At 33.5% G+C, this 13,152-nt stretch overlaps 2 protein-coding genes across 7 annotated transcripts in view; both read left to right on the top strand.

Moving 5' to 3' along the window:
* Window positions 1-9,640, top strand: part of LOC100182860 (xylan 1,4-beta-xylosidase-like) — a 15,373-nt gene extending 5,733 nt beyond the window's left edge. Inside the window, exons 1-14 of one of the 6 annotated variants that reach the window (XM_026834571.1) lie at window positions 2,104-2,256; window positions 2,844-3,037; window positions 3,333-3,492; window positions 4,162-4,310; window positions 4,713-4,861; window positions 5,171-5,287; window positions 5,490-5,693; window positions 6,068-6,180; window positions 6,234-6,480; window positions 6,783-6,872; window positions 7,131-7,324; window positions 7,666-7,869; window positions 8,438-8,597; window positions 9,017-9,640. In XM_026834571.1, the coding sequence (XP_026690372.1) occupies window positions 2,134-2,256; window positions 2,844-3,037; window positions 3,333-3,492; window positions 4,162-4,310; window positions 4,713-4,861; window positions 5,171-5,287; window positions 5,490-5,693; window positions 6,068-6,180; window positions 6,234-6,480; window positions 6,783-6,872; window positions 7,131-7,324; window positions 7,666-7,869; window positions 8,438-8,597; window positions 9,017-9,177 (2,265 nt within the window). In that variant the 5' untranslated portion in view covers window positions 2,104-2,133 and the 3' untranslated portion in view covers window positions 9,178-9,640. Of the gene's footprint in view, window positions 1-2,103; window positions 2,257-2,843; window positions 3,038-3,332; window positions 3,493-4,161; window positions 4,311-4,712; window positions 4,862-5,170; window positions 5,288-5,489; window positions 5,694-6,067; window positions 6,181-6,233; window positions 6,481-6,782; window positions 6,873-7,130; window positions 7,325-7,665; window positions 7,870-8,437; window positions 8,598-9,016 lie in introns of those variants that run through there. The other 5 variants (XM_026834569.1, XM_018811993.2, XM_026834570.1 and 2 more) reach the window with 5 other exon arrangements.
* Window positions 9,641-10,317: 677 nt separating this feature from the next.
* Window positions 10,318-13,108, top strand: LOC108949495. The gene is made up of 6 exons (XM_018811859.2): window positions 10,318-10,484; window positions 10,715-10,895; window positions 11,421-11,552; window positions 11,981-12,102; window positions 12,226-12,360; window positions 12,601-13,108. Exons 1-6 carry the CDS (start codon window positions 10,318-10,320, stop codon window positions 13,019-13,021), a joined length of 1,158 nt encoding a protein of 385 aa, XP_018667404.1. The 3' UTR covers window positions 13,022-13,108.
* The last annotated feature ends 44 nt before the right edge of the window (window positions 13,109-13,152 follow it).

The following is a 13,152-nucleotide window of genomic DNA, read 5'->3' as shown; positions in this document are numbered from 1 at the left end:
GCTTGATACGAAACACTGGTCATCTGGATGGGGAAGAGGTAGTGAATCTATGTTTACATTTTCCTTTTTGTAAGAGCATAAGGTTTTAAAGTAAAAAAGTTGTGTTTTTTTTTAATATTTTGTATGCTAAGAAAAATGGGTTATCGAAAAGTATGTTTTAAAAAAATTATTTTTCATTTTTGTACAAGTTCTATGATTTACATACTGTAGGTCTGAGTGCTCATTTTACATGTAATAATTAACAAATTCGTAATTTACTGATTTCTATACACTCAACTTAATTTTCCTTAATGCATTTTTATTTTCAATATTTTACTAAGAACATATTATAGTAAATTTTCCCATTTTTTAAAAAGGATAATTTTTTTGCATTCTCTTGGTTTTTTGAATTATTCGATTTTTTTTAAATTCAAAGAGATAAAAAATTATTTAATGCTGTTATAATAACAATGTAATTTTAACACAGGTGGTGCAAATATACATGACATCGAAGAAAAAAAGAGATCGTGAGCTCTTACGCCAACTAGTGGCCTTCCAGCGTGTCCCGATAAAAGCTGGCGAAGAAGTTTCAATTTCTCTTCCTATTCCTCACCTTAGTAGAGCAATATGGATTCATAGAAATGGAGGTATAAGCAAATTTTTGCCTAGAAATAGATTAAAAAAATATATTTTAATAATCATATTATAAACAACTTTATTTGTCTCTTCAATTGCAGTAGCGAAGATTTGGAAATAGTTTAAACGAAAAAAAAGACAGTATATTGTGAAAAAATAACAGTTGTTTAAACATGCTTACAGTTAAAATATGTTTATATTTAATTGGAAAAAATAAGCGTGAAAAAATAGAGCGTCATTTGCTTTAAAATAATTTGTTTTTTTATCAACAAATTTGTCTGAAAATGATAATATTGTTGAAGTACTAGTTTCTGTAAAAGAAAACTTTTTTTAAAAAAAAAGAATTATTTTAAACCTGTAGAAATTTTTGATCTCCATTTAGATACAGTGTTAAACTGTCACAAAAAATTTTCTATCTGTTTTCAACCTTACAAGCTATGTATGCTTCAGGTTTTGACTATTATTTCGATGCTGACGAGTTCACGTTGTATGTTGGTGGTCAGCAACCCCACCAAGTGGTGAAAGTGCCGTCAAATATTCTGGAACTTTCTTTCAAATACGAACTCGAATTTCCTGGACAGGTTATCTCACTGAGTGATTGTCAAGCCTGATCTATTGTGATGTCATTGACTCCATTGTAATGTCATAGAGACCATTGTGATGCTATAGCATTTTTACAACACACAAGGAAAATCCACTAACTTTATGTCATTTTAGGGGTTTTAAAACAGTTTTATTTAATATGTAACTGTTAAGTACTACAGGTCGTTCAATTAGTCCATGTTATTTTCACAAATTTGTCTTAACTTTTTTATTTTATGGTTAATTTGTTCACACGATGCCATGACTATATTTGTAAGATATTTAAACCAACACAGAAATTTTATTTATTTTCTACAGGTTCACAGTGTATTATTTAAGGGATTTCGTTCATTGTAACCTTTTTTATCATGCATTGTAAAAGATTCTGTATTTTGAGTTCTGTATTATCCAATTCGATGTTCATGCATTTTTGCCAGATATATAGAATTTCTAAAAAAACATTTTTCTGTGCAATTTACTGCATAATTGTTCTAAAATGTGCAATTTTATTCATTAAAACTTATTTTAATTTTACTCACAATTAGCCTTTTATGCTATTTTTAATTTCTGCTATTGAGTAATCATATAAAAATTTTCCTGTGTACGGCACAGAAAAACTAGTAATTTTTCAATTTTTTTCAAAACGCTATATCCTTGAACCTACTTGCCAGCCATACATAAACTATACCCAACTGGTTTAAAACCCACAATTTCTAATCTATTCTGTGTGGTAAAACTCCTGTGGCCAGGTACAGCTTTTAACTTTGAATTTAGGCTAGAGTTCATTTACTATCCTAATAAAAACACCCTTATTAATTAATTAACTAATTTTGCTTTTTTCATTTTCCGTATAACATATTAGATTGCTTGCCTACTGCTTATTAATAACCAAATGAGATTATCACGCCATTGCTTTTCTTATGCAGATTTGCCGCCATGATTAGGCTTTGTTTGTTTTTGTTGCTTTCATATTTTCATTTTGCAAGCAGTAAAGTAACAAGCGAAGAATTCCCTTTCCGAAACTTCAGTTTGCCCATTGAGGAAAGGCTTGAGGATTTGGTAATTTAAAATAAATAAAAATATGACAACTTTATAGTCCTTGAACTTTATTAACCATAAATAGTGTTATGTTTCTTAACTTCAAACTATATTATAGAGTTATTCTTGTATAACTCATGCAAAAAGCAAAGAATTGCAAATATTAATTGTGTCATGCTAAAAAAAGAAGTGGTTAACAGTAACACCTGTTCAAACCATATTATATAAAATAACCTTTGCCTAAATCCAATGGTTTGCATCAATATAAAACCTCACTTATATAAAATTGACTTTCTACATTCTTATCTATTAGTTAACAACAATAAGACCAAACTCGTAGAATTCACCTTTTACATTTATATCTCTATGTTAGCAAACTTTATAATAAAATGATCATGGGCTTCAATCTCCTGGTATTAATAACTATAAGACATCACTTATAGAATTTGCATCTCTATTTATCTGTTAGAAAACCATATTATGATAATTTGCCAAAATTTATGTTTTTTTTCATATCATAATAATTTTCTGAATTTTTGTATTTTCCGTAGTCATAATACCTCAATCGTAAAAAATGTATATCACATGATCATATCACCACTCACCAGGTGAATAGACTCACGATAGAAGAAGTAATACTTCAGCTTTCACGAGGTGGGGTGCGTGACAATGGTCCCGCACCAGCCATCACAAGGCTTGGGATTGGTCCTTACCAGTGGAACACCGAATGTCTCCGTGGTTACGCAATGAACGGGGATGCCACGTGCTTTCCTCAACCCATCGGCCTCGCTGCTACTTTTGAGTAAGAAAAAAACTAAGTCCAAATTTTGTATATGTAGTTCTATACATAGGCATCTAGAATTTTTAGTTTTTAATTACTTATAATCACTTTAGTCCAGCTTAGGCCTTATATACAAGCTTACAAAAGGAAACACATTTTATTAGATTATGACGTATTAAAATTTTGGTTAAACTAATTTGTGATTATTGCAAAAAACGTAGCCTGAGAAAGTGTAAAAATATATAGGTGTAGAATATGTCTTGTAATATATTGTTATGGGTTTATTTGCTAAAAAACTGCTTTATATTTATTCCAGCCAAGGTCTTATATACAAGATGGCGAAAACTGTCGCATTAGAAGCTCGTGCAAAACACAACAATTTTACAAAGAATGGAAACTTCGGCGACCACACTGGTCTCAGTTGTTTCTCTCCAGTTATTAACATTTTAAGACATCCGCTGTGGGGAAGGAATCAGGTAATTATTCGTAAAAGAAAAAATTTAAAGGACATACGTCCAAAATAATGTATAAATAGAGATTGGTTGTTCAAATTACAAACCCTAAGTTACATACATGAACATAAATGATATTTCATAAGTGTGTGCAATTGTATATAATAGGGTACTCATATTTTTTGTATAAGTTACCTATATTTTTTGTATCGGGTACTTCTATTTTTTGTATCGGGTACCCATATTTTTTGTATAGGTTACCTATATTTTTTGTATTGGGTACTTATATTTTTTGTATCGGGTACCCATATTTTTGTATAGGTTACCCATATTTTTGTATAGGGTACCCATATTTTTTGTATCGGGTACCCATATTTTTGTATTGGGTATCCATATTTTTGTATAGGGTACCCATATTTTTGTATAGGGTACCCATATTTTTGTATAGGGTATTCATATTTTTGTATAGGGTAGCCATATTTTTGTATAGGGTAGCCACTAGCCATGTTTTTGTATAGGGCACTCATATTTTTGTATAGGGTACCCATAATTTTTGTATAGGTTACCCATGTTTTTTGTATAGGGTAGCCATATTTTTTGTATAGGCTACCCATATATCTTTTTTTCACGGAAGAAGATAATCATCATAATTAATAATACATTATTTTCATATAAAGTTAATATAACATGCAGGAAACATATGGAGAGGATCCTGTTCTAACAAGTCTCATGGCACGTGCTTATGTAACTGGGTTACAAGGAGATGAAATATATTTACCTGCTACTGCAGTTTGTAAACATTTTGTTGCCTATGGTGGCCCAGAGAATATACCAACCACAAGGTCTTATATTTAAGCCAAGTTTTAAACTTTCCTATTATCTTGACTGAGAAGGCATTTTCTCAAGTTAAGTAAAATAAAATTATCTTCTTTTTTTTACAAAATAGAAGTTACACAGAATAGCCTAAATATGGATTTTTTACTGTTGTAATATAGGTACATTTTAATAGACAATAGAAAATATTAGTATAGGGGGCATGTTTAATTTGTAATAGGTACTTTTATAGTGTTAGAATGATAGACTAAATTAAGTTTAATCTCAGGTCTCCTGACACATCTTGGCGCAGGACCTCACCCATATACAGTATAAAAATAAGTATTTTTTAATGCCCAAAAACCCTAAGTCGCTATGTAGTATTACCAGTATTTTTCCATCACAAACTTTACTGAGAACTTTTTTACCAGGTTTAGTTTTAGTGCAAATGTAAGTGACCATGATATTGGGACAACATTTTACCCGGCTTTTCGTGAGTGTGTACATGCAGGGGCACAAGGTGTTATGTGTAGTTACAATGCAATCAATGGAGTGCCTTCATGTGCAAACCCTATGTTAGGTAGGTGTTTAAATAAGTAAAATATAATTCAGAAGTTTGTGTGATGAAATCCGGCCTAATTTAATAACAATACAGTAATTTTTAAAGTTTAAGACAAAATTTGAAGAAAAAAATGAATGAATTTTAGTATTGCACACATGTAAACACATAATGTCTGTTTAAAAAAAAAATGTTTTAAACTTAAGCGTAACCTACACAAAATTCATTGCTTTAACATTATATAAATCTGCCTAGTTTTTACTTAACAGTAAACAAGTAAAAGAAAATATCAAAAAATTGAATATTATAATGTATGATTGCTTTCTACAGAAACTACGTTGAGGAAAAAATTTCACTTTGATGGTTATGTTGTTAGTGATGAAAATGCTCTTGAAAATATTGATCTATATTTCAACTTCACCAAGTCTAAGCTTGAAACTGCAGCAGGTGATGCTTGTTTGCTCTCTTAGTTTGCAATATGCAAAATTGTATCTTATTTTTCACTAGTGTCTTTTCAGTCCCTAAAATGTTTGGAAAAAATGTTAATAATTTTTTTAAACTAATGTTCGTTAATTTTAAAGGCTTAAAGTACCGCGGAAAGATTTACATAAAGTTTGCCAAAAAAATAATTTCTTTTTTTTTTCTCTAGTTGCATTAAATGCTGGTGTAGATCTGGAATTAACCGGTTTTGGCAAGACCAATCGTTACTCGTTGTTAAATCAAGCTGTTGAGCAAGGTTTGGTCACGGAAGCAGCGCTCCGAAGATCAGCGAAGAGGTTGTTCCGGACGAGGATGGCTCTCGGAGAATTTGACCCTCCGGAGTTCAACCACTGGCTCAATGTTCCAATTGATGGTGGGTGAAAATCTCCTTTTTTTATTTTAATTTTTTACTCTCTTTTTAACCCCATATAAAAATATTTGCTGTGAACTGAATAAAAGGGTAAAAAGAGAGTTGAAGGAAAGATCTTTTATCTCTTTTTTACTATCTTTATATAAATATAACTCACTATACATGGTTGTAAAAACTCTCTATGAGATTTAAAAATTTCATTTATTTTAACTGCCGTTTTAAACTGTTATAAAAAATGCTTTGCAGTACTGTACAGTACTTTGTAAGGATTTTGTAAGATCATGTTTTTAGTTACCCACCATCCTATGTTTTCTACTCATTATAAGACATATCAACTCTAATGCTCTGCATATAACTTACACAATTTTTACTTGCAGTGGTTCAGAGTTTGGCACATAGAAAGCAAGCAGTGGAAGTAGCTGCAAAATCCTTTGTTCTACTGAAAAATGATGGAATTTTGCCGCTGAAACAACTATATGATAAAGTTTCTGTACGTCATTTGTTTCAAAAATCTCATCCCTTTCTAACAAAATCTTTATATAGATTGTTGGTCCTTTCATAAACAACAGTGAAGCACTGACAGGAGATTACCCAGCTGAATTCAACTTGAAATATTTTTCCTCCCCACTGTTTGCTGCTAACTCTCTATCGTCATCTGGTGTTGCGCGATTCACAACAGGGTGTGTGGGGACAAACAACCAAAACCTTCCAATCTGCGCAACCTACAACTCCACTAATGTAAAGGAAGTTGTAACTGGTAGCGACATTGTGCTTGTGACGCTTGGCACAGGTAGGCTAGAAACGTTAAAACAAAATTTTAAATTTAATTTTTTTTTTAACTTTTAAAAAAAAATAAAAATGGATATTAAATAAAAAAAACACTTAACAATTTGTTTTCAATTTTAAAACAAAAATTTAAAGTGGTGAGTTTAATCAGTAAACAACGCAACCAAAAACTAGATTTGTTTCATATGAATGCCGATCTAACTATCTATGCCTCCCTTGCATTTTTAAAAGTAGGCGCCTATGGATAATGGGCAAATTGTTGCCTAAATAACAGCTTTAACCATATTGGTATAAACTTGTATTCAGGTCGTGGTGTAGAAGCAGAATCAAACGACAGGCGAGATATTAATCTTCCTGGAAAACAACTTCAATTAATACAAGATGTTGTGAAATATGGTATGGCAATTTTATAGATACATCTTCACTTACAATTGCTTTCTAAAATATTTTTTATTTTTAACACTGAATGAGTTTAACAGCCCTGCTTTTTAACTGGCACTTTTTTTGACACATGTTATGTATTTACGACTGTCGATTTGCTGTTAATTTCCTTCTCTTTGTTTTTTTAAATGATATCATCCTTGCTATTGTTTTTGCTAAGAGATATTATGGTTTGTTATGAAAGTCCAAAATAATCCCAGTGTTTCCATATAGCAAATGGACCTGTGATAGTTGTATTATTCAATGCTGGACCACTTGATGTTAGTTGGGTGATGGGCAACACTGCAGCTGTCATTGCTTGTCACTTCTCTGCACAGATGACTGGAGAAGCAATGTTGGAAGTTTTGACAGGGGTAGTCAATCCAGCTGGAAGACTTCCTAACACATGGCCTGCTTCTATGGAACAGGTTAATATAACAGAATCTTAACACCCAAAAAAATCCGGTTTTATTTTTTTAATAAAGTTTATTTTATGATATATTTTGTATTGAAATTTTATTTTATCTTTACTATAAAAAAGTTATGCAGAAGAATTGATGTATATAGAAAAAATAAAAATAAAAAACACAGTTATAGACAATATAACAAGTCAATTATTTGTACAAAACATTTTCTAGCACTTTAAACTTTTCCTAAAAAAAGTTACAAAAAACCTTTCCAAAAAAAACTATAAAAAAATTCCCCTAAAAACGTTACAAAACTTTTCCTAAAAACCTTATATTCAATTAAAAATACACCTGTGACTCAGGTCCCCCCTATGACAGACTACAGCATGCACGAGCGTACATACCGCTACTCTACCTCCTCCCCATTATTCCCGTTTGGTTACGGTCTCTCATACACCAAGTTCTGGTACTTGGATGCTGTAGTAGAACCAACCACTATACAAAGATGTCAGATTCCTGTTGTTCGTGTCTTGATACAAAACACTGGTCATCTGGATGGGGAAGAGGTTATTACAATATTTATTTTATTTAAAATTCTTTTGTAAAATACAGTAATACATTAATGTACTGGTATTACCTGCAAGATTCGCACAAGAAGCAATTGGTTAGTCCACCTTTTAAATCAAACGGTTAACAGAGAATGTACCCAGCCTATACCAAAAACATATCAGTTTAAACATTAATATTTTCTCTTCAAAAATATGAATGCCTCTAATTTTAAAATAATAAAACTTATTTATTTTTACGGACCAATTTTTTTCATAACATGGCTGTTCTGCTTTATACACCCCATTCCCATTACGATTGACATGTGTGTAAATTATTATTTTATTTTTCCTCCAAAACGTATTAATAATAGAGTGAATTTTAATATATAGTGGAATGGAGTAAGATGATACACTTTTAGCACATAATATCCAAATATCCTGATCGTGTTTTAAACAATTAAAAAGGGTCTCGTTAGGAAACAATTTTATAATTCTTTGAATTTTCTTTGTTTACCATCGAATGGGACGGGATAATAGAATGACAAGGTGTCCCATCTTTCCCAACCCTACTATACTTAATTTTCAGGTGGTGCAAATATACATGACATCGAAGAAAAAAAGAGATCGTGAGCTCTTGCGCCAACTAGTGGCATTCCAGCGTGTCCCGATAAAAGCTGGTGAAGAAGTTTCAATTTCTCTTCCTATTCCTCATCTTAGTAGAGCAATATGGATGAAACATAACCGAAGTAAGATATTTTTTCTATGTATATAGTAGGGCGAGGGAAGAAATCTTTAGCACGTAATATCCCAAATATCTTGATGGTGTTTTTAACAATTACCAATGGTGGAAGTCGTGAGAATACGGTTTCATAATTCTTTGAATGTTCTTTGTTTACTACCAAATACAACGAGAAAAATGAAAATGGAGTGAAAAGTTGTCCCATCTTCTCTCACCCTATTATATCTTTTACAAATGCATTGACCGTAACTGACTTTTTTCCCACGTGGCAACAGTTGTTATTACACGGATGTTGTGTTTTATACACCTTATGCCTGCTTACAAGTTACCTTCTATGTAACTTTGTGAGAGATCTTATATTTAAATGACAATGTATATGTAAAATTGTGGATGACTATTTTTTTTTAATTTCTTTTTCTTACCTAGGTTTTGATTATTACTTTGATGCTGACGAGTTCACGTTGTATGTTGGTGGTCAGCAACCCCACCAAGTGGTAAAAGTGCCGTCAAATATTCTGGAACTTTCTTTCAAATACGAACTCGAATTTCCTGGACAGGTTATCTCACTGAGTGATTGTAATGTGTGAAAACCCACTATATATATAGTAGGGTGGGGGCTTTATAACTCTTTGAATGTTCTTTGTTTACCACCAAGTTGAACGAGAAATAGAATGAAAAGGTCTCCCATCTTCCCCCCACCCTACTATATATAATTCTTATGTTTTCAAACATATAGTACACAGATAACTGCATTTACAATGTACGTGGATTTCATTTGTCAAGTTGTTGGACCAAAGATATGAAATTTTGGTTGATTTAAACACATTTTTAGTTGTTTTAGTTTTATTGCACTTTTTTGTTAAAACGTAAGATTATTTTTATTTTAGTTGAATAATTAGTGAAACAAAATCTTGTTTGCATTTATACTAAACCCTGATTGCGCCAAAACAAATGTACTTAATTCATGACTGTTTTCAATGGTTTTGTTTACTGCAGTAACTTACGCGTATTTTCACAAGTGCAATTACATTTTGCATTCAATGTATTTAAGATTTCGTGATAAATCCGTCTTTTATCTTCCAAAGTGGGTATGTTTTAAATACCGTGCATATAGCGGCACCGTGGTACAATAGTGAAACCCCACCACGCATGCATAACAACTTAACATTTATATAGTACTGTGGGGGAAGATGGGTCACCTTAAGCACCTAATATTCAAATATCCTGATCAAGTTTTAAACAATTAACAATGGTTTATGGAAGTCGTGAGGATATGATTTTATATTTCTACGAATGTTCTTGTTTACTACTAAATGTAACGAGAAAACAGAATAAAAAGGTGTCCCATCTTCCCCCACCCTACTGTATCTTAAATATAATATTACCAACATTTTGCCTATGACGGTTTAAAAAAATGACAAAATAACTTGTCGAGCTGCTATTCGCACCAACGCCAAACCATGCGAGTAAACGTTCCGTCCTTCCGCGTTTTTCGTAACCTCAACGCTGCAGTTCATTGTGTCCGGTTTGTAAATATTATCCTGCGCTTTATCGCTTGTTTTCAAAGCAAACAACCGCTCGCACTGCCACCAGCATAAGCGGCCGTAACGCGAGACAAAGTGAATGAAACATTACACCTGGCTGGGAAACAACAATGAGAATATTTCAGCTACAATTTCCAGTCAGTAGACCAAGTTTTAGAAGCCTGTCAGTCGCCATTTAATGCAATGGCTTCGTCTCGGGTGGTGTCTTCACATTTGCCGCCATCTAAGGATAGAGCCTTGACCGCTGCGTTACTGAGAGTCAGCGAAAAGGCGATACGTCATGATGACGTCATATACTGCGGACCGAACGAACCAATCTACGGTTGGACGGCAACTGTACCTAACCCACGGTGAGTTGCAATATCATATGTATATGACCTGTTTTCCCGTTGTTTTATATAGTACACTACCAATATCCCCCAATATACACCTATAGGCTACGATTATATACAATTTATTCACCGCTTTACAACTATATCGCTGTATGTTCAAAACGCTATTTCAGTTTCAATTTGTAAAGTATATTTAAGAGATCACATTTGCATTGTTATCTGTCTAATATTTCGTACCATGTACAAAGGTACTCGGAGAAACCGAAACCGTCGTTCGGTAAAAAGAAAAAGATTCTTAAGAAAATGAAAGCGAACATAGATTACTTTAAAAACAGTGAAGCCATTTTAGAAATGTCCAATGCTTCGTCTAATACTGATGGACAGTACCATACATATGCCACACTGAGAGATATGTACGACACATACAAGGTATAATATGTTTGTTGACGCTTATCCCCTATGGTTTGAGTACATTTTCTAATTGCATCTGTTTATAATTATCGTTAAGTTAATATTTGCCTGTTCGGTACGCATTTGACTAGTTAGCGCATTCATATAGGGTAATGGGTTTGGGGTAGGATGGAACACCTTTTCATTTTTTCTCGTCTTATTTGGTGGTAAACAAAGAACATTGAAAGAATTATAAAACCGCATACCTTACGACTTCCAAGGACCGTTGTTAATTGTTTTATCGTCGGCCGTCTTCCCCCACCCTACTACATGCAAATTACTCTACACAAAAACAATTAACAGCGATATGTTAGAGTCGCGATTATATTTACTACCATATAGCGCGGGGAAAGTGTATGGGAGTCGTGAGGATACGGTTTTATAATTCCTTGAATGTTCTTTGTTTGCTACCAAATAGGACGAGAAATTAGAATGATAAAGATGGCCAGCAATCTCACCACATATTTATGTACAAAAAGTTTAAGGTATTGGCCATATATGCAGAAAACTCGCCTTCAAATGTCCGACCAGCGTAATGACATAATTGATCCAGTAACTTACAAATATATTCCGTGGAGTGAAAGAGAAGAAGACGAATCTATTTTCTCTGATGACATTAAACTACCAACGCTGAAGGTAGACTATAATTGCCACCATGCATTTTATTTTCTATTTGCGGGTGCATTGGGGTACTTCTTGAGACCAGTGATTTAAGCCAAGTTTGGGCCATTGCTCTAGCGTGTATAAAAACACAAAGCGTCTCTTTTAAGCCAGAGTTGACCTATCACCAATAGCCTTGCGTTGCGTGTCTTGGATTAAATTAATAACCAAAGATAAGGAACGATTACTGCTTACCAGAAGGTATTTATGCTATTTGGTTACTTAGATTCTAATGATGAAACTATACATGTTAGAAATAAACAACGGGCGAATCCCAAACTTGGTATGCTTATACGCTTTTAAAGGATCTTCCCGGAGAGAAAGGTGTCTTGACATGATTATTGACCATTTAACCTCCTATAACAGTTTGTCTACACTGACTACTGTCGTTACGCCTTTTTCAGATGAGCCACCCTGCAAAGTCCAGCAAATTGGTGGAGGTCCTGGAGAAGTATATGCATCGTGGCAACCATATACGGTCACCTGAAACTGGGGAGGCGATAACGACAAGAGATTCGGACCGAAAGTAAGTCGGAAGGCGTGGTAGTTGATGCGGTGTCAAAAAGATACACGGAGTTTCTGTAACACGACCGCCAGACATGATATTTAATCGAACATAAACACGACTTTTGTTTTCATTCCTTTACAGATACAAATGGGACTTTGATAAAAAGAAAAGGACGACACGTAAGTCCAAAGGAGGGTTAAAGCATGCAGAAAATGACTTCGGCAAAAATGAACTTTTGAGTAAAATAGAACCTTCGACAAAAGAAAAACTTGTCAGGTATGTGTAGTTTTATTTGTTGCCCGATTTAGTTAAGCAGATATGACGTATACTACTGTGTGTATGATATGGGATACCGTTAGCACCTAAAACCCCTATTTCCTAATCATGCTTTCAACAATTAATAACATTTTTATTGATTCGCGGAACTACGGTTATAGATAACTCTGTTAACATTCTTATTTTTACTAACAATTAGAAAGAGAAAAAATATTGTAAAGTTATACTATATCCGATTAGGTATGTGAATGGTGCAGTAAAGAAAAAGAAACACCAAAACACAGAGAAGAGTTATTACGTCACACTTCATTCAAAAAATCGTGACGTCAGAGAAGTCAGGGACGACAGTGACGTCATATCAAGGATGATTAAATTCGAGAAGACGAAAGAGGACGAGCGCTGGGTGGCGCGCGTGGTCATCGGGAAGTCTGAACGCGAGCATGTGACGTCATCAGATACTACGTCATCAATTGGATCATCCGTAGTGATCGTTCCAAGTACGAGGTACAAGAAACTGGGAGTGGTTGGGAGTGAGAGGGAGAGGATAAAAAGAAGGATACAAGCGAGGAGGAAAAATAGGAATGAGGAGAAATATGAAAATGGTTCGGACGGCACAAAGCAACAATATCGTTTCAATAGTCAGGTAAGTGAGATAATTTAATTCAGAATTTTGTGTACCGCTTGTGTATTTTACCCCTTGGCTATATCTCATAGGTTTTGTCTCGTTAACCTGTGCGTGCGTATCTTGGGTATTTTACCATTTTTTAGCCAACTTTTTGGTATTTTCTTTAT

The sequence above is a fragment of the Ciona intestinalis genome, chromosome 5 (assembly GCF_000224145.3).
Source record: "Ciona intestinalis chromosome 5, KH, whole genome shotgun sequence".
NCBI classification, from domain to species: Eukaryota; Metazoa; Chordata; class Ascidiacea; order Phlebobranchia; family Cionidae; genus Ciona; species Ciona intestinalis.
Note: the sequence above shows the minus strand (reverse complement) of the source record. Positions and strands in the feature narration are given on the sequence as shown.